General features: G+C 35.5%; 3 protein-coding genes across 8 annotated transcripts in view; 1 reads left to right on the top strand and 2 right to left on the bottom strand.

Annotated features, from left to right (window-relative positions):
- LOC135839318 (CAR1 transcription factor-like) overlaps window positions 1-20,971 on the top strand; it is a 98,561-nt gene that overhangs the window by 58,305 nt on the left and 19,285 nt on the right. The gene's annotated exons all lie outside the window — the stretch shown is intronic.
- Window positions 120-7,177, bottom strand: LOC135839322 (esterase FE4-like). Its single transcript, XM_065355311.1, has 10 exons — window positions 6,669-7,177; window positions 6,463-6,600; window positions 6,238-6,397; window positions 5,978-6,163; window positions 5,686-5,894; window positions 5,443-5,608; window positions 5,186-5,358; window positions 689-848; window positions 421-559; window positions 120-340 (listed from the first exon to the last, which is right to left on the bottom strand). The coding sequence occupies exons 1-10, from the start codon at window positions 6,807-6,809 to the stop codon at window positions 166-168; spliced, it is 1,647 nt and encodes a 548-aa protein (XP_065211383.1). The 5' UTR covers window positions 6,810-7,177; the 3' UTR covers window positions 120-165.
- LOC135839325 (esterase FE4-like) lies at window positions 9,168-20,755 on the bottom strand. The gene is made up of 10 exons (XM_065355314.1): window positions 20,501-20,755; window positions 18,397-18,534; window positions 18,172-18,331; window positions 17,901-18,086; window positions 12,636-12,790; window positions 12,392-12,557; window positions 12,142-12,314; window positions 9,711-9,870; window positions 9,438-9,576; window positions 9,168-9,357 (listed from the first exon to the last, which is right to left on the bottom strand). The coding sequence occupies exons 1-10, from the start codon at window positions 20,639-20,641 to the stop codon at window positions 9,183-9,185; spliced, it is 1,593 nt and encodes a 530-aa protein (XP_065211386.1). The 5' UTR covers window positions 20,642-20,755; the 3' UTR covers window positions 9,168-9,182.

The following is a 20,971-nucleotide window of genomic DNA, read 5'->3' on the forward strand; positions in this document are numbered from 1 at the left end:
CTTTGTAGGGCTACCTCAGGGTATACATTGTTAAATTGCCAGACTGCAGGTACATTTAAAAGGTGTCTCCCTTCCCTTCCCTGCTCCACCCTATAATTGCAGCTAAATTGTGATACTGAACCGTGGTATTTAAATAATATATTGAATAGTAATGGAAAATTTTACTCATAAGTTATTAGTATGCTTCGCGAATTTGTTCTTGAGTTTATGCCAGAATTCCATTCGTTCGCCGTTCAGTAGTTTGTCCTCAACTTGTAGAGATTCGTTGATAATTAAATGACTCGGGTGATCTGCGGTAGTTGGTTTCCAATCAACTTCTAATCCATCGTAGTTTGGGTTCCTGCCACGAATTTATCGCGTTGATCGAATTAAATCAGTGTTTCTGTCGAATGTCCTGATATTAAAGATTCGACTACTTACGAAGTTTTAGCAAACGAAGTGAATAGACTCGTCATTCGGTCAATGGTTAATCGATCTTTCGGTTGTATATTGGCCATTGTTTTACCGGCGAATTCTGCGGCGTAATTCCAGTAACTGTAATCGGCAGCGTGAAATGCTCCTAGAGGAAAAAAGAGGTTGGGAGGTAATTTCGTATATTTTCCAATAAAATGCCAAATTTTTTCTTTCGTCGTCTTGGCTTTCAAATTGCGATGTTTCGTTAATATATAAATCAATCGAGAAATGTTACCTTTTAACTCTTTTTCTAAAAGATTTGCTAGTTTCGCTTTCATCGTGCATAATTTACCATCGTATAGAAAATTATAGACGTAGACTGACGAAGGTAGGTCTGCAGAGATCACATTGATCAAAGTATCATACACGTCGGATAATGCAATGTCTGTTATAATCTGAAACAAAATGACGTCAAATTAAAGTAGAGGTAGTGAAATTATTTGGCATCTCTTTGTAAAATTTTTGATCTTGGAAGATTTTTTTACCTCATTTTTTATTCGCCCAATTTCATTACATTAAGTAAAGAACTTTAAAGGTAAAAGTCAACTCAAAAATTGAAATAATAAAACTACATATATTTCCGACATCCGTTTACTTGAACAAAATCTTGGGATGTCCACAGACATGAAAAAAGCGAAAAATTTGAATGTAGAATTCTGCCTCGCTCACCCCTCCCCCCTTGAAAAATTTTAATTGTTTGAAAAACGCCCTGCTAAAGGTCCTGCTGAAGTCTAGGATTTTTTATTTTGAAATTTTGTTATAGACACCCTGAAAAAAAATAGTAAAACCGATCTGGTGAGGGGAGATGTTGACCTTGAAAATATTTTGGAAGGTCATGGTTTTTTTTTTGAAAGGAAGTGAAGAAGTAGTGAAAATATAGTGATTTTTGGTCTGCAAATTCCTGTAGACACCCTGACACCCTGTATTTGTTTGGTTTCGTCGAAAAGCGAATGGAAATAAAAACTATCGAAAAAAATGAACAAAAATGTAATGAGGGAAATAAATTTTAATTTAAATGATTCTGTCTCGATGTATTTGAACTGTATAACCTTTGATCTGAAATTTTGTCCAAAGTTTTTTCTGACTTTTGTGTATTTCTAGAACTCAATAAATAGGTAATCATTTTTACTCAGTTTCTGTTTGAAAAGGAAGATTTGTTATGTTTTACTTCTCCGATGGACACCGTAAGTGGCCAAATTTCATGCTAAAAGTCCTGCTTTTTATTTTGAAATTTACCCATCGTTAATTTTCAAGAGTCCTACAGGGTGTACACACTTCTGGAAAACCAGGAAAAGTCAGGGAATTTCGGCCGTCTGAAAAAGTCGGGGAATTTCAGAAGTTTTGAGAAATTTTCCCTCAAAAGTCAGGGAATTTTTTGGAAGTGTTCATTGGTAATTTTTAAAAATAATTCTAGTAGTTTTATTGTATATTTATTTTGGAGAAAATTTGGTTGAAAAAAGTAGTGGAAAAAATAATGAAAACGGAGTGATTTTTACAACAAAAAAAAAAACGTTAAATACGAGTACCTATACCATGTTTTTTTTTTATTTTCTAGAAATTATTCGAACCTGAAAAAATTTTATATTAAATTTTGACACTGACAAGGGAACCTCTCGAGGTGATTTGAACGGGACCGCGATTTTTGGAAAGAGCATGTTCTAAAACCTTCAAATCCAAATTTTCAGCTGTCCAAGTTCATTTTTCGATTTTTGGCGAATTTTTGAAAATCCAAAATTGACTATTTTGGTGATTTATGCTTTTTTTTTAAAAGTAAGTACGTACTTGATCAATAAAAATGTTCAAAATAAGTCCTAAAACTGATATTAACCCCCCCCCCCCCCAAATCCAAATTTCGCCATTTCCAGCCATTCTGGAGCCTTCAGCGCGATTTTTCAATTTCTCCAGAATTTTGAATTTGCTCCAGAAGGCGTGAATATGAAGTATGCGCAGCTAAAAATCGAGTTGTGTGTTATACTCGACCTGTTTAACGAATTTATCCACATTTGAGCCGATTCTGGAGCGGACACCTTAAGAGTGGTTTTTTGACCAGCTATTTTCAAAATAAAAAATTCAAAAATCAAAAATTTCCCGTTTGCGAAAAAATTTTCGAAATTTGCGGGAATCGCAGTATTTCGTCATGAACAAACCCCCTGAGGCTGAATTTCGCCATTTCCAGCCTTTCTTGGATATTTTTATTGTGAAAAAAGCAGGTCAAAAACCCACTCTTGAGGTGTCCGCTCCAGAATCGGCTCACATGTGAATAAATTCGTTAAACAGTTCGAGTGTCACACACAACTCGATTTTTAGCTGCCCAACTTCACATTCACGCCTTCTGGAGCAAATTGAAGATTCTTTTTACATATGTATTACACAAAAAAACATCGTTTTTATACCTATCGTAATACTAATTTTTGAGAACTTTTGCCCTCGCGTCGATCGGGCTCGCTTGCTTTTTCCCCAGTGCTAAATTTTTCTTTAAAAAAAATCATCACTCGAATTTCCGAATTTTAAACCAAAATAAACTCCACGTTTTATTTTGAAAAGTTGGAAATTTTTTCACAAGAATCATCCAAATTTTGCATTAAATTTTTGCATATTTTTTAAAAATTTGTTATAGGCTATAGAAAAAACAGGGTGTCTACAGGACGAAAAAAGTACGAATTTACGAAAAAAGCACGAAATTTGAAAATGACCCAAAAAAGTACGAAAAAACGTCTAAAATGTACGAAATTTGTACGAAATTTTGAAAGGATTATTTGCCGACAAAATCACCAATATATCCTCAAAATTCTTATTTTTTCAAAAATTTTTGCCCTCGCTTCGCTCGGGCTAAATTATTGTTTTCTATTTCTCAAATTATTCATAATTATGTTTGGAAAGTAGGTAGGTGAGGTACATAGTTAGTTTTTAACAAACTTTTTAAAATCTCATTGGTGGAAGAACTGGTTTTTTCACATCAAAATTACTACTGTTTTGCTTCTTGAAACTACGAATTTAGAAAGGCTTTTGCCCTCGCTTCGCTCGGGCCAATGCCTTTTCCCCCAAAAAACCATTGATAAAATTTTAAAAAATTGAGAAAAGAAAAACAAATTTTCTTACAATTGATAGTTCTACTTTTCGAACTACAATTTTCTGAAGCTTTTGCCCTCGCTTCGAAAATTGAAATTCTTGAAAAAAATATATCAACTTAGTATTCAATTTTTATAGTTTCAAAGTGAAAAAGTAAAATTCTTGCATACTTCTCGAAGTACAATTTTTCAATAGTTTTCACTTTCACTGGCGCCTATTCTCTGACTTTTTTCACTGGGGCCTGTCTCTGACTTTTAAAAAAAATCAAAATTCACATCCTAAAAAAATCTTTCCAATTCGAAAATTTTAAAAACCAAAAAACGAACTCTTTGCATTAAAAAACATTGTTTTTTTTATAGTTTTCTCGAATTACGAATTTTCCAAAGTTTTTGCACTAGCTTCGCTCGGGCCTTTACTCTTTTTTTTTTCGAAGTCTCGTTCTCAAGTCTTTTGAAATCAAATTTTCAAAAACATTCGCTCTTGCTTCGCTCGGGCCAAATTTTTTCTTAAAATTGGAAAAAAATCGCATTTGAACTCCCAAAAATTCAAAACAGAAAGTGAAAATTTTTGTAAGTCTTATGATTATTACTTCAATCAGCAAAATGGGTACATATTTTCCCCCTATTTCTGTTGACCAATTTTCAATCAAACCCCCTCCCCCTCTCAAAAGACCTCTATGGGCAAATTATATACGTTCCGGTCTCGCATTGGCTCTTGACGGCCCAGACCACACTGCTCAGCACGTTCAAACTTTGATTTTTGTGTCCGAAATGACATGATACACCCCCTCCCCTCCATGTAGATTCAAAGTATGACTATTAAAAATATATTGTACGAAAAAAATACGATAAAAGTACGAAAAAAGTACGAAATTTTGTTTTTTGGATTTAGTAGACACCCTGAAAAAGTTTTTTAGTCGCCCAATTTCATTACATTTAGCAAAGAACCTTTAAAAGATGAAAATGAAATTAAAAATTGAAATAATAAAATTATATTTCCGACATTCATTTTGCTTGAAAAAAATCTTGACACGTTTGAAGACATAAAAAAAGCGAAAAATTTGAATGTAAAATTCTGCCTCGCCCACCAACTCACCCTCTTAAAAAATCACAAGTGTTTAAAAAATGTCCTGCAAAAAATCCTGCTAAAGTCTAGGATTTTTTATTTTGAAATCTTGTTATAGACACCCTGAAAAAAATTAAGTTGGTGGGGGGAGGGGGTTGAAAATATTTTAGAATGTGATTTGTTTTTTTGTTTTTTTTTGAAAGGTAGTGAAAAAATAGTGAACAGGTATTCTCGGTCTGCTAATTCCTGTAGACATCCTGGATTTCAGAGAAAGAAAAATAAATATCTACGAATGACTTGTGAAAATAAATTCAGCCTTGAATCATCAAGCATAATACAGGGGTCGGCATAAGTTAGTATTCGTATTCGAAAACTGATGCGTTCTTTTTAACACCCTGTTGTGTGTAATGAGTAGATAGAAGGTCTTGTAGGTAGTGCGTTGTGTTCATGGAAGTCCCACCAACACTTTGGTAATAATAGTTTTTTCCACCGCTATGTCACTACAGAAAAAAAAATCATTTTCATTTGAAAAAATTTTCGTTTGTGCAATTCGGAATACTAACTTATGCCGATCCCTGTATATACAATGATAACGTACGTCACACAACGTTGATTGCGAAGCGTTCTCTATTGGTTTACCATCCAAATAAAAATTTTCTACTTCTCTTTGCACCAGTTTTAGTTCATCATCGTTTAATGCAGCTCCCCAACACCAAGGATTCTGCCGAATAGCTTTGTAGAAACTGTCGTTTATGGGTTTTTTAAACATTCCTATAGAGAAAGACGTGTCAAAAAAATATAAAATGAATGAGTATAATAATGTATTCGAATTAATAACTCGCGGATTATACTTACGAAGCATAGCGAGAGACATAGCAGCCTCTTTTTCGCAAAATCCAATTATTACTGGAACACGGTTCGTTGAAGGGATAAGTTTTCGAGGTGATATTTGCAGAGGAGAATTTTCTCCTGGTTCTGGAGTACACATAAATGGCGAAGCGGGATAAACTTGCAACGTACTCTGGAGATACAGAGCAGATATTTTGGAAAAATATGTACTTGAAAGGCTGAAGTAATATTCAATAATGGGTACCTTACCCTGACGTAAAAATGTTCGGGTCTGGCCGTGGCGAAATGTTGGAATTCTAATGTTCTGTAAAACGAGAGCAGTTTCTTGTTCTCGCCTCGTAAACCATCGTAACCCATCATTTCGGCGAGTTCATAAGCAGTCGTGACGTGATCGTCAAAAAAAACTATAACTGGACTGAAGACGTACATGCCCATGAGAATGGCTTTATGGTATAAACCTGTTGATATGGTCTAGATTAAGTCGAATTTATCAACATTTATATAGTGACTATTGATTAAAAATGAAAATAATTTTTAGTACCCCTGGCCATTGGGGAAAGTAGCATGAAGTGTACGAGAGCTGATCCGCTGCTGCTGCCCATCAATGTTATGTTATCTGGATCGCCTCCGAAAGCACTGATGTTCTCTTTGATCCATTTTAGACTAAGAATTACGTCTTTTAGAGCTTGGTTTCCAGAACAAACCTTCATATGTAAGTTTAAGTATCCTGAAATCGAGAAATTTATGAATATTGCGACTGATCCGAGAAATGATTACGGTGTTTTCGACTCATTTACGTACCAAGTACGTGTAATCGGAATCCAACGCAGACGTATATGACGTCATGATGCATGATGAATTCTGGAGCACCGTAATACCAAGGATCTGGCGAACCGTGAAAGAACCCTCCTGGATGCAGATTGACCATTACAGCTTTTAAAGGACTTCCTTTCGATGGTAGCTGTAAAACCATTGATCATCGTGAAACATCAAATTGAACAACCCAAAAAGTAACTGGAATATTACCTGTGGGGTATAAATGTTGTTGTATAAGCAATCTTCTGAACCACGTATATCTCTTGTCTGTAATGAGAATTGCATACAGCCATCCTTTGGAGCAGTTGCATCGAGAATATTGCTCCAGGGTTTCACTTTCACCGGATCCTGCGAGTTTGAGGAACGATTACAGTAGTTCTAGTGAATTTAGTAATTGAAATGGTTTTTAGTATTACTTTGTAACGAGCCGAGCCAGCGGTCGATTGAGCGTAAGGTATTCCAAGAAAATTATAATATTCTGCTCCGGAGTAAGGAGTCTTGGCTTTAAATCCACGTACTCGGCCTTCTTTCACGGTGACGGTCACTTTTTCGGTCATAATGTTGAAAATATTGAACAATTTTCCAAAAAAAGGGTCGAACAAAAAATACTAATTCTAACTGAACGCCTATTTTTCGTAGTCTAACGTAGGTTCATTTTGTTTTCGGTAATATGTAAATTATTTCACGATAATATCGCGCAGCATTCTACCTTTTTATCATGCTATTTACCGGTTTCTGTGTGTGTAATACAAAGCACGGTCGTGGGGTTCCATATATTTGCAAGTTTTTTTGCCTTTTTTCTCGGTAAAGTTTCTGATAAGTATGGGAAGAGATTACAGGCAGGAATGAGTTGGCTGAAAAAACGCTACTTCGAAACAATGTGAACATTGTATGGAGCTACCATAGGGCATACATTTTTGAACCGTCGCCCTAGACTACGAATACGTAGGTACATTTAAAAGGTGTTCCCTTCCCCTTCCCTGACTCGCCCTATTTTTCCTTCGATAATTGCAGCGAAAACATGATACTGATAGTCCGGCATATGACAATAGGAGTAATTGCACCCCCCCCCCGCCGATCCTCCGGGACAACTTTTTTCTTGAAGGGGACATCCCAAGGAACATTTTAAAGCAAAGTTGCCAAAAAAAAAAGTTGGGGCCTTACTTACAAAATGGCGGCCATTTTGCGTTTTAACATAGGACTTGCACGAACTTTTTCAAACTTTACAAAGGTGGATCGAAAGATCATGCAAACATTTATCACCTGTCAAAATTTCAAGTGCTAAAGTGCGTTTTTCGATTTTTGGTGAATTTTTGAAAATCGAATTTAGGCCAAAAATGAGGGAAAAAATCAAAATTTTACCAAATTGACTTAGAAAGCTGAAATTTGGGATATACCCTATTTTCGACATGCCAAATCTATTGGAAAAGGTTTCAACACGTTTTGAGCAGTTCTGGAGCCTCCAGCAGATTTTTGAAACTCGAAATTCCCACAAAATTCCATAAAATTGGAGTTGTAAAGCTAAAATTTATTCTAAAAACTAATTTCAATACGCTACGAAGTACTGCAGATGAATTTCAAGTCGTTTCTGAGCCTCCAGCGACTTTTCGAAAATTCCTGAAACCTCCAGCAGATTTTTGAAACTTTAAATTTTCACAAAATTTCATGAAATGGAGATGGAAAGCTGAAATTTACTCTACACTCCAATTTTAACACCCTCTGAAGACGACTTCAGGTGGGTTCAAGTCATTTTAGGGCCTCCAGCGACTTTTTTTGAAAATTACTGGAGCCTCCAGCAGATTTTTGAAACTTTAAATTTTCACAAAATTTCATCAAATGGAGATGGTAAGCTGAAATTTACTTCGCAGACTACATGGTGGTTTCAAATGGTTTTGAAGCTTCCAGCTACTTTTAGGAAATTTCAATTTTCCAAAAAAAACGTCATACAACCTTTCAAAAAGTTGCTGGAGGCTCCAAAACGACTTGAAATTCACCAGCAGTCAACTACCGTAGCGTATTGAAATTAGTTTGCAGAATGAATTTCGACTTTCCATCTTGGTTTGATAAAATTTTGGGGAAATTTCAAGTTTCAAAAATCTACTGGAGGCTCCAGTAATTTTCAAAAAAGTTGTTGGAGGCTCTAAAATGACTTCAAATCCACCAGAAGTCGTTTTCAGAGTATGTTAAAATTGGAGTGTAGAGTAAATTTCAGCTTTCCATCTCCATTTGATGAAATTTTGTGAAAATTAAAAGTTTCAAAAATTTGCTGGAGGCTTCAGGAATTTTCAAAAAGTCGCCGGAGGCTCAGAAACGACTTGAAATTCATCTGCAGTACTTCGTAGCGTATTGAAATTAGTTTTTAGAATAAATTTTAGCTTTACAACTCCAATTTTATGGAATTTTGTGGGAATTTCGAGTTTCAAAAATCTGCTGGAGGCTCCAGAACTGCTCAAAACGGGTTGAAACCGTTTCCAATCGATTTGGCATGTCGAAAATAGGGTATATCCCAAATTTTAGCTTTCTAAGTCAATTTGGTAAAATTTTGATTTTTTCCCTCATTTTTGGTCTAAATTCGATTTTCAAAAATTCACCAAAAATCGAAAAACGCACTTTAGCACTTGAAATTTTGACAGATGATAAATGTTTGTATAATCTTTCAATCTACCTTTGTAAAGTTTGATAAAGTTCGTGCAAGTCCTATGTTAAAACGCAAAATCTGCGATTTCGGCTGACCTGTCAATCAAAATGGCCGCCATTTTGTAAGTAAGGCCAACTTTTTGTTTGGCAAGAAAAAAGTTGTCCCGGAGGATCGGCGGGGGGGGGGGGGGGTGCAATTACTCCTATTGTCGTATGCCGGACTATGAACCACGATATTGAATCATCCGAGGTTATTTAAATAATATATTGAATAGTAATGGAAAAAAATTTTCTCATAAATGATTACTATGATTCGCGAATTTGTTTTTTAATCGATGCCAGAATTCCATTCGTTCGCCGTTCATTAGTTCGTCCTTAACTTCTAGATTTTCGTTGATAACTAAATGACTCGGGTGATCTTCGGTTGTTGGTTTCCAATCAACTTCTAATCCATCGTAGTTTGGGTTCCTGTCACGAATTTATCGCGTTGATCGAATTAAATTTGTATTTCTGCAGATTTTACGAATATTAAAGATTGGATTACTTACGTAGTTTTAGCAAATGAAGTGAATAGACTCGTCATTCGGTCTATGGTTATTCGATCTTTCGGTTGTATATTGGTCATGGTTTTGCCGGCGAATTCTTCGGCGTAATTCCAGTAGCTGTAATCGGCAGCGTGAAATGCTCCTAGAGGAAAAAAGAGACTGGGAGGTAATTTCGAATATTTTCCATTAAAATGCCAAATTTTTCCTTTCGTCGTCTTGGCTTCAAATTGCGATATTTCGTTAATACGAGTATGTAGATCAATCGAAAAATGTTACCTTTCAACTCTTTTTCTAAAAGATTTGCTAGTTTCGCTTTCATCGTGCATAATTTACCATCGTATAGAAAATTATAGACGTAGACTGATGAAGGTAGATCTGCTGAGATCACATTAATCAAAGTATCATACACGTCGGATAATGCAGCGTCCGTTATAATCTGAAAAAAATGGCATTAAATTGAAATAGGGAAATATCTGCTATCTCTTTGTAAAATTTTCGACCTTGGAAGATTTGTTTTGTTTTGTTTTTTTTACTTCCTTTTTTATTTGTCCACTATCGAAAAAAAAGAACAAAATTTAATGAAATAAATTTTGGTTCAAGTGATTCTGTCTCAATGTATTTAAACTGTAACTTTTGATCCGAAATTTTGTTCAACGTTTTTTCTGAATTTTGTGTGTTTTTGGAACTCAATAAGTAGGTAAACATTTTTACTCAGTTTCTGTTTGAGAAGGAAGATTTATTCTTTTTTACTTCGCCGATGGACACCTAAGTGGCCAAATTTCCCGCTAGACGTTCCGCTTTTTTATTTTGAAATTTACCCATCATTCATTTTCAAGAGTCCACCTACTTTTTTGCCCAGAATTCTCAAACCTTGTCTTTTTTTATAAAATTGTAATAGCCAACAAATTTAAAAATTTAATTTTCATTTTCTGCTCTTTTTAGATTTTTTTTTTTTTACTTTTGAATTTTCTCTTTTATTTCAATGTAAATAAAAAAGCGTAGAATTTAATTCACTATACCTCATTCCCATCATCATATTTTTAAAGAATTTACTGCTTGTTTTTTTCGGAGTACAAAAAAATTTTTCCTGAATAAATTTACATGAATAAATGCGAGTATTGGCTTTGATCCCCTGATCTACCCTGTCTTAAGTTAATTGAAACACTTGGAATGATTTTGTGTTGAAAATCATTCTTTTTACCAGATTTGCCAGAAGTCTTCCTTTTTAACCAAAGTTGCTCGAAAATTATACTTTTTTACCAAAATTGTGCAGGAATTCTGTGTTTTCTAATTTTTTCACCTTTTAAAATTTTCCATTTACTTCATTTTATTTTCGGATTTTTTTTGTTTTTGTTTTTCATTGTTTTAGGTTTCTTTGAAAATATAAGAAAATGTTAGTGATTAGGTAAAGGGGGTGGGTGTTGGGGATTCGAGTGGAGAGCTTTCTGATAATTTAGTTGAAAAAAAGAGTGGAAAAAGTAGTAAAAACGTAGTGATGTTTAGAAAAAAAAAAAAAAAAAAAGCGTTAAATGCCATGGTTTTTTTTTTAATTTTGTAGTTTTCCTTGATAGTGTACAAATTATTTGATCCTAAAAAAATGTATATTGAATTTTGACGCTGAGCTATTCCTATTCCAAATTTTAAAATCCTATTTTGTCTTGCTTCTGCATGTAGTCTTATTGAGATTTTAGAGAGGTGTGGGAGGAGGGGGGGGATTAAAAAATCTGAACTGAGTTACGAGAATATCAAGTTCAAATCTAGACTGCCTCCTTATAAGCTTTTGCGCTCGCTTCGCTCGGGCTATTTGCTCTTTTTCCAAATCACACGCTTGTTATTCAAATTCAAGAAATGTTCAAAGTTTGAATCAGAAAAATAAACTCCTTTGCATAAAGAAACTTTTTTTTGCTTCTCAAAACATGAATTTTTGAAAGCTTTCGATCTTGCTTCACTTGGGCTCGTTTGCTTTTATTTTTCAAGGTGATTTTTTTTTTTTAAATCATCATTCTAAATGTTTGCTTTTTTGCACAGTGTTAAATTTTTCAAAAATTGAATCTTCACTCGAATTTCAAAATTTTGAACCAAATTAACGTCGCCGTTTCATTTTGAAAAATTGAAACATTTTTTCACTAGAATCATTCAAATTTTGCATTAAATTTTTACATATTTTTTAATAATTTGTCATGTTGAAAAAAGTTTTTTATTCGCCCAATTTCGTTACATTTAGCAAAGAACCTTTAAAGGTAAAAATGAAATCAAAAATTGAAATAATAAAATTATATTTTCGACATCCGTTTGCTTGAAAAAAATCTTGGGACGTTTAGAGACATTGAAAAACCGAAAAATTTGAATGTAAAATTCTGCCTCGCCCTCCCCCTCACTCTCTTAAAAAATTCCAAGTGTTTAAAAAACGTCCTGCAAAAAGGCCTGCTGAAGTGTAGAATTTTTTATTTTGAAATTTTGTTGTAGAGACCCTGAAAAAAAAATCGATTTGGTGGTGGAGGAGGGGGTTGAAAATATGTATTTTAAAAGGTAATGATTTTTTTTTCGAAAGGTACCTAATAAAAAAGCAGTGAAAATGTAGTGATTTTCGGTCTTCAAATTCCTGTAGACATTCTGGATTTCAGAGAATGAAAAACAAATACAAACTAGAAATGACTTATGAAAATAAATTCAGCCTCGAATCATTAAGCAGAAAATGATAACGTACGTCACACAACGTTGATTGCGAAGCGTTCTCTATTGGTTTACCATCCAAATAAAAATCTTCTACTTCTTTTTGCACGAGTTTTAGTTCATCATCGTTTAATGCAGCTCCCCATCCCCAAGGATTCTGCCGAATAGCTTTGTAGAAACTATCGTTTATGGGTTTTTTAAACGTTCCTAAAGCAAAACGTGTCAAGAAAATATTAAATGAATGAGTATTAACGTATTAGAAAGAACTCGTTAATTACACTTACGAAGCAAGGCGAGAGACATAGCAGCTTCTTTTTCACAAAATCCAACTATTACTGGAACACGATTCGTTGAAGGGATGAGTTTTCGAGGTGCTATTGGCAAAGGAGAATTTTCTCCAGGTTCTGGAGTAGCCATGAATGGCGAAGTGGGATAAACTTGGTACGTGGTCTGAAAATACAGAGTAGATATGTTGGATAATTACCCGAAAAGCTGGACTAATTCAATGTTGGGTAGTGGGTACCTTACTTTGATGAAAAAATGTTCGGGTCTGGCCATGGCGAAATGTTCGAATTCTAATGTTCTGTAAAACGAGAGCAGTTTCTTGTTCTCGCCTCGTAAACCATCGTAACCCATCATTTCGGCGAGTTCATAAGCGGTCATGACGTGATCGTCTAATAAAACTAAAACTGGGCTGAAGACGTACAGGGTGCGGCAGAGAAACCGAACGTATTTTAAATCGCAATTGCGCCTTCTGTATGCGAGTTAGAGAAACGAACAACCCGGCATTGGAAAGAGAAAAAAAGAACAATTTTTTTAGTATCATAACAAGCTATCATGGAGGACTCGTCAGCCGAACAGCGCGCTTATGCGGTTGAGTGCTTTTTTTGTAATAATGATTTTCAGATTTTTACAGTTCGCGAATTTTGAAAATATTCCGCAATTGATCGTAAAAAATCTTTTTTTTTCGAAAAAAATGTAGAGATATTACCCAATTGACAAAAATTTGGATAAAAATGCTAGATAATAGCTAGCTAATCACGCTACAATTGCGCTAGCGCACTAGCGTGATTTTGGGACTCTCTGCTAGCTTTTTTTCGCCAGTGTTTCACGCTAGAAAATCACTAGCAAAAAGCTAGCGTGTTCGTTAAAAGAAAGCGAGCCTCAGCTAGGAAAAAGCTAGCAGAAAGCTAGCGTTTTGTGCAGTTTTCGGATTTTTTTGAGCGATAAAAACGCTAGCAGAACATGTTGCTTCTTTCTCAGCTCGCTATACGCTAGCATTCCACTAAATAAAATAATTATCACCCATTAAAGTCAAAATTTTATTTTCAAAAATTAAAAGAGTGGGGTTAGGTACCCTCAATTTTGAGTATTTCTTCACGTCTGAATTCTCCTCATCACAACGAATTTTTTAAGACCTAATTTTCCTACGAAAATTTTCCTACCTAATTAACGGGGATTCGAACCTGCAACCCTATGTTCCTAACTACCTACGCTTAACGACATGGCCACGACTGAAGTATTTGATTCAGGCCCTCCAAGTATTGATTGGTGTACCTATCCTGTATCACTGTACAAGTTTGTAATGTGGCATTTATTGGATTGCAGTGTGTGAATCAGTGTTTCTCATTGCCAATTTTTTTAAGAAGAATGTTCATTATCAATCATTTATCTATCAATTGAATTTTCAGTTAGGTAGGTAGACCTACCTATTTACCGTCAGGTGGGGTGAAATAGGACGATTTTCGAGGTTTTTTTCAATTTATTCCAAAACTAATTAAGTTATCAAGCTAATTTTTTTTCCCACGGAATTCTACGTCCTTTGGCTATAAGTAGACCCCCTCCAAAAAATTCTCGCCCCCTCCCCCCATTTTCCAAAAACCGCTCAAAGTAGGCAAGGTCGGACCCCAAAAAATGGGGTGAGAATGGACACTCCTACATTTTTTGAATTCATTAAATATTTTCGAAAGGTAAAAGCTTTGAATTATTATACTCGTATAGAGCAATGTGTTAGCTACAATTTCTTTTTTAAATTATCAAAATTGGTCCATAAATATGGCTTCTGTGATTTTTTTTCTGTCTGAAAACAGATCGTAAATTTTTTCAAAAATGTTACTTGTGGTAATTTTTTTATTTTGCTTTTTCAGAATGATTAGGCGTATAAAAGGAATAAATGGTCAAGGCCGTTGTAAGATTTTGACCTTTTTTTACTTTTTACACTCAAACCATTCTGAAACAGCAAAATAACAAAATTACTGCAGGTATCTAATATTTTTTTGACAAAATGTACGATATTTTCAGACAGAAAAAAAATCGCAGAAGCCATATTTATGGACCAATTTTGATCATTTAAAAAAGAAATTGTAGCTAACACATGGCTCTATACGTGTACAATAATTTAAAGCACTCAACTTTCAAAGAAATTAAATGAACTCGAAAAATCGGGAGGTGTTCCTTCAAAAACGAAATTTATCAGTTTTACGGTTTATTTTTTCCTGGTTTTGTTTATTTATGAAACGTGCACTATCATACACAGAAAAATTCGTCTGACACTCCACTATCCGAAGAAAAAAAAATTAGTATCCTATCTTTGTTATTACGTGAGCTGTGACGACAAACAGCCGAAAAAACGAGAAGTGTCTATTCTCACCCCAGTGTCCTATTTCACCCCACCTGACGGTACTTAAAACCTCAATAAAAAAATTGAAAAATATCCATCATAGTCCAGGAAAGTTGGACAAAAAAAAGGGTCATTCGGAAAAGTGAGGTAGAAAGCTGAATTTTGGTATACCGGTCTATTTTTATGTGCTGAACACGAATCCGATGAGTCCCCGCTCGGCCCTGGTGAGCGTTCTCCCCTATTGTGGATCTAAGCCCCCCAAAACCCGTTTTTTGCGATCTTCTCCCCCGCATTGCATTTTAGCGAAAAATATGTAGCGAGATAAAAGAATCTACGTCAAATTTCCGATCTAGTGATATATCAACTTTCCTTCTACCCCCAAGGGGGACGGAGCTGGAACCATTCATGAGAGGGGTTGTCTAAAAAACACAAAAAAAACATCGGCGCATAGGAGGGGTGAAACGGCCCCCGAGAGCGTTCGGGTTGATACTAGCATGGAAGGTGGGTATCATCGAGAAGCTACCGCGTGAAAAATTTTGGATCCACACCACCTCCCCTTTTTGGGGAACCCCCCTTTTTTGAAATTTCAATAACACTTTTCTCAGCTCCACTTCAACTGATTTTGAAAATTTTTCTGGAAGTTATGTATATCTTTGGTAGGTATCTCCACAAAAATTTTCAACCCCCTCCCCTCATACTTACCACTCAAAATGGCGTTTTTTTCAATTTTTTATGCCTATTAACAATCAAGATTGCGAGGTACAATTTTGGAAACACGTTTTTTGGATGTATTTTTGGCCCCCAAACATCATATACTATATTAGAAATTTTTGCTTGGGTGCGCCGTGGTGAAAACTTGGAATAATGTATCGTAGGGGGTGGGGGTGAAATGGGAATTTTGAGGAAAATAATTATCAATGAGTAGGGTATCGTTTTCATATGATTCAATACCGCTGAGCACGAATATGACCTCAGATTTTCTGCTACACTCACCTACCCCTCTCCAGAGCCCCTCAGCCCCCCTCAATTTTCACAATTTTTAAAATAAAGTTGTATTGATGGCATTGGTTCCATTGCTATGGGAAAATTACATAAGTGCATTGTTATTGCACATAAAATTTCTCGTAGAATGAGCTACAGCACCTGACTCCCCCCGAGGGGGTGGACCTTTGATTTTTTTCTACACATGAAAACGTAACAAATCTATATGTGTATTGCACTGTATAGGTATACAGAGCATATGTGGCATAATAATATTCATGATAACTGTAACTTGAGTACGTATGAGTATGTATTTTATAATTCAATGACTACCTACATAAAAAATCACGAGAAAAAAATATGGTAACGAAATACTGATAAAAAAAAAGTAAAGAATGTTATGAGGGGGAGCCATGTGCTGTAGCTCATTCTGCGAGAAATTTCATGTACAATAACAATGAACTTATGTAATTTTCCCATAGCAATGAAACCAACATCATCAAAATAACTTAATTTTGAAAATCGTGAAAATTGAGGGGGGCTGAGGTGCTCTGGAGAGGGGAAGGTGAGTGTAGCAGAAAATCTCTAGTCATATTCGTGCTCAGCGGTATCGAATCGTATGAAAACGACACCAATGTCATCAAAATAACTTTATTTCAAAAATTGTGAAAATTGAGGGGGGCTGAGAGGGTCTGGAGAGGGGTAGGTGAGTGTAGCAGAAAATCTGAGGTCATATTCGTGCTCAGCGGTATTGAATCATATGAAAACGATACCCTACTCATTGATAATCATTTTTCTCAAAATTCCCATCCCCCCCCCACAATCCCCCTACGATACATTATTCCATGTTTTCACCACGGTGCACCAAAGCAAAAATTTCTAATATAGTATATGATGTTTAAGGGCCAAAAATACATCCAAAAAACGTGTTCCCAAAATTGTACCTCGCAATCTTGATTGTTAATAGGCATAAAAAAATGAAAAAAACGCCATTTTGAGTTACTCTGCAATACCCTGTGAAAACAAAGACTATAACCGTAATCATGTGATTGTGACGTCATGCGTCATGAGTAGGAAAGCTAGCAAAAATTCACTCGCAGATTGCTAGAATTACACGAGCAAATCTGAGCATTTTCAAACTAGCTCAAGTGCGCGAGATGATCGCTTGCTTTTCGCGAGCATAAAACGAGCAAATCTAACCATTTTTAAAGTAGCTGAAATGCGCTAGATGATCGCTAGCTTTTTGCGAGCATCTAAAACGCTAGCTTACAATCGCTAGTAAACTGCTTGATTTGCGTGAGGAAGGAAATGTTGCTAGCTGGAAATCGCGAGAAATTCGCCAGATAAACGCGAGTCAGCGAGGTAAACGCGAGGTTCCGCTAGCAAAACGCTTACGATTTTGTCAATTGGGATTGGGTCAAAAACTTTGTAGAAACTGGTTCTGTGTGTAAAAAATCCTTCTGGTGTGCAGAAGTCCGTGAAAACCTCATGGTAATCCGATTTGTTTGTGAAGGGTTAATGAAAAGTCCGAGTTGTTCCGCCTGCATACACGCAAATGCAACCAGGAGATGCCAAAACGAGTTCTCTGGGTTTGAATTATTGAGGAAGGGTGTACAGGACGGCCCGACGTGCCATACAGCTGACAAAACAATGATTTTGTTTACATCGGACGTTTGGTAACCAGTTAATTTTGAGTTGTGCCAATCTTGTCTGACTGTCGCGCTTGTCCGATTTTTCAGTATGTGATTTCTTTTTATGGGGTATCTGAAGTCGAAGGTGCATGCAATTAAACCACGTGATCTGGAGGAGTTGAAAACTCCGATTAGACATCATTTTAACAATATTCCGATGCCCATGTTGGAAAAAGTGTACAAAAATTTTGTTGCAAGATTTCCAAAATAAGGGTATTCTTTTGACCGATTTTATTAATAAAGCGACTGAGCTATCGAAATAAATTTTTTTACCAAAAAAATGGTTCTTTTTTTCTCTTTTCAATGCCGGGTTGTTCGTTTCTCTAACTCACACACATAAGGCACAATTGCGATTTAAAATGCGTTCGGTTTCTCTGCCGCACCCTGTACATGCCCATGAGAATGGCTTTGTGATATAAACCTGTTGATATGGTCAAGATTGGTCGAATTCATCGATATTTATGGTGGTTTAGGACTACAAGTAAAAATAATTTTTAGTACCCTTGGCCAAAGGAGAAAGCAGCATGAAGTGTACGAGTGCTGATCCACTGCTGCTACCCATCAAAGTTATGTTATCTGGATCGCCTCCGAAAGCAGTGATATTCTCTTTGATCCATTTTAGACTGAGAATTACGTCTTTTATACCTTGGTTTCCAGAACAAACCTTCATATGCAAGTTTAAGTATCCTGAAATCGAGAAATTTATAAATAGGTATTGCGAGTAATCCGATAATTGGCCACGCTGTTTTCAACACATGTACGTAGTACGCACCAAGTACGTGTAATCGAAATCCAACGCAGACGTATACGACGTCATGATGCATGATGAATTCTGGAGCTCCGTAATGCCAAGGATCTGGCGAACCGTGAAAGAACCCTCCTGGGTGTAGATTGACCATTACAGCTTTTAAAGGACTTCCCTTCGATGGTAGCTGTAAAACCATTGATCGTCATGAAACATGAAATTGAACTACTCAAAAAGTAGCCGGAATATTACCTGAGGTGTATAAATGTTGTTGTATAAGCAATCTTCTGAACCACGTATATCTTTCTCCTGTAATGAGAATTGTATACAACCTTCCTTTTGAACCGTTGCATCGAGAATATTGCTCCAAGGTTTCACTTTTACCGGATCCTGTGTATTTGGCGTACAATTACATCAGTTATGGCTAATTTAGCAATTTAATCCTTAAAGGCCTGGATCAAACTGTAAGTGATTCAAAAAAATTCTTTCAATTTATTGAATAGGACTGACATGAATATCACTTTAATGTATTGTATGCCCCCCTCCCCCTCAAAACCATTTCGTAAATGAGGGGTCAATTTTTTCATTTTTTTGTAAATTACGTAAGAGCAAAATACCTAATTGGCCCAAATTTGAGGTAATCTTATATAATCGCATTCCACCTACCTAATTATTGAAAGCAAATCCTTGATGAGCCCCTTCCCATTTTTGGTGGGGCATAAAAATATGAAAAAGTTGAGGTAAAATACGGGCCCGTGTATACAAGCATGCCTCAGCTTTTTCAGGACTTTTTACTTTTAGTTGCACAAATATCTAAAGCTCATCAGAATAAATCTCACACATCATTCATAATTTTGGTGAAGTGAAATTTTTGTACGATGATGCAGGTTACTCGACTGGAATCATGATTAGTTACGAAAAATAATAACAATATATACGAGAATGCCTGAGCTTTTTCAGAACTTTCAGCTGTCAGCTTCTCATACCTCTAAAGCACAAATGAATAAATTTCACACTTCATTCGTAATTAATTTGGATAGCATATAATTTTGGTATAATGACGCCATTTACTCGACAAAGACATTGGGCCAATTGTAAGGGAATCATGATTAGTTACAATAATTATAAACTATAAATACAAGAATGCTTGAGCTTTTTCAGAACTTTGAGCTGCCAGCTACTCTCACCACTAAAGCACATCTGTATAAATTTCACACATCATTCCTAATTCATTCGGATAGTCAAATTTCTGTATGAGAATGTTGTACCCAATCTTGTGGAAGAAGAAGCTGCATCATCATACAGAAATTTCATTATCCAAATTAATTACGAATGAAATGTGAAATTTATATAGATGTGCTTTAGAGGTGAGAGTAGCTGGCAGCTGAAAGTTTTGAAAAAGCTCAGGCATTCTCGTATATATTGTTATTATTTTTTGTAACTAATCATGATTCCCTTACAATTGGCCCAATGTCTTTGTCTAGTAAATGGCGTCATTATACCAAAATTACACGCTATCCAAATTAATTACGAATGAAGTGTGAAATTTATTCATTTGTGCTTTAGAGGTATGAGAAGCTGACAGCTGAAAGTTTTGAAAAAGCTCAGGCATTCTCGTATATATTGTTATTATTTTTCGTAACTAATCATGATTCCAGTCAAGTAACCTGCATCATCGTACAAAAATTTCACTTCACCAAAATTATGAATGATGTGTGAGATTTATTCTGATGAGCTTTAGATATTTGTGCAACTAAAAGTAAAAAGTCCTGAAAAAGCTGAGGCATGCTTGTAAACACGTTTTATAATTGTCATACTTTTTACCTCAAGTAAAGTGTATTCTCATATGCGGTACTTGATGTGCTCGTGTCTCATGTTTTAGCCACTTTTACGAAACTAGTTAATCAAAAAATGAAAAAATCGCTCTGTACCCCACTGCGTATACCCTTTGTGATTATATTTTGTGAATGCATATTAACAAATTCATAAAATTAAAAATGGAGGACATTGGCCCGTGTTTTACCTCAACTTTTTCATATTTATTTTATGCCCTGCCCCACCAAAAATGGGAAGGGGCTCATCAAGGATTTATTTGCTTTCAATAATTAGGTGGGTGGAATGCGATTATATAAGATTACCTCAAATTTGGGCCAATTAGGTAATTTGCTCTTACATAATTTACAAAAAAATGAAAAAAATTTACCCCTCATTTACGAAATGGTTTTGAGGGGGAGTGGGGCATACAACACATTAAAGTGATATTCATGTCAGTCCTATTCAATAAATTGAAAGCATTTTTTTGAATCACTTACAGTTTGGTCCAGGCCTTTTGAGGGTTAAATTTTTCGAAAATTACTTTGTAACGAGCCGAACCAGCAGTCGATTGAGCGTAAGGTATTCCAAGAAAAGTATAATATTCTGCACCGGAGTAAGGAGTCTTGGCTTTAAATCCACGTACTCGGCCTTCTTTCACGGTGACGGTCACTTTTTCGGTCATAATCTTGAAGATATTGAACAACTTTCCAACAAAAAAGGGCCGAACAAAAGGTACAAATTCGAACTAAACGCCTATTTTTTCGTAGTCCAACGTACGTTTTGATTTCAGGAATACATATGTACATTTTTTCACGATAATATCGTGCAGCATTTCTATTTTTTATCATGCTATTTATCGGTTTCAATGTTTGATACAAAGCACGACCGTAGGGTTCCATAAATTTACATGTTTTTGCTTTTTTTGTCAGTGAGGTTTCTGATAAGTATGGTAAGAGATTACTGGCAGGAAAGAGTTTGCCGAAAAAAGGCTACTTCGAAACAATGTGAACAT

The sequence above is a fragment of the Planococcus citri genome, chromosome 3 (genome assembly GCF_950023065.1).
Source record: "Planococcus citri chromosome 3, ihPlaCitr1.1, whole genome shotgun sequence".
NCBI classification, from domain to species: domain Eukaryota; kingdom Metazoa; phylum Arthropoda; class Insecta; order Hemiptera; family Pseudococcidae; genus Planococcus; species Planococcus citri.

What these genes read in the sequence shown, in the direction of transcription:
- LOC135839322 (XM_065355311.1), bottom strand. Translation starts at nt 6,809, where the DNA reads ATGACCGAAAAAGTGACCGTCACCGTGAAAGAAGGCCGAGTACGTGGA. An exon ending in TATGTCTCTCGCTATGCTTC is followed by an intron (nt 5,359 to 5,442) that starts GTAAGTATAATC and finishes CTTTCTCTATAG; the next exon opens with GAATGTTTAAAAAACCCATA. An exon ending in CGCAATCAACGTTGTGTGAC is followed by an intron (nt 849 to 5,185) that starts GTACGTTATCAT and finishes ATTTTGTTTCAG; the next exon opens with ATTATAACAGACATTGCATT.
- LOC135839325 (XM_065355314.1), bottom strand. Translation starts at nt 20,641, where the DNA reads ATGACCGAAAAAGTGACCGTCACCGTGAAAGAAGGCCGAGTACGTGGA. An exon ending in GCTTTCTCCTTTGGCCAAGG is followed by an intron (nt 12,791 to 17,900) that starts GTACTAAAAATT and finishes GCCCAGTTTTAG; the next exon opens with TTTTATTAGACGATCACGTC. An exon ending in CGCAATCAACGTTGTGTGAC is followed by an intron (nt 9,871 to 12,141) that starts GTACGTTATCAT and finishes CATTTTTTTCAG; the next exon opens with ATTATAACGGACGCTGCATT.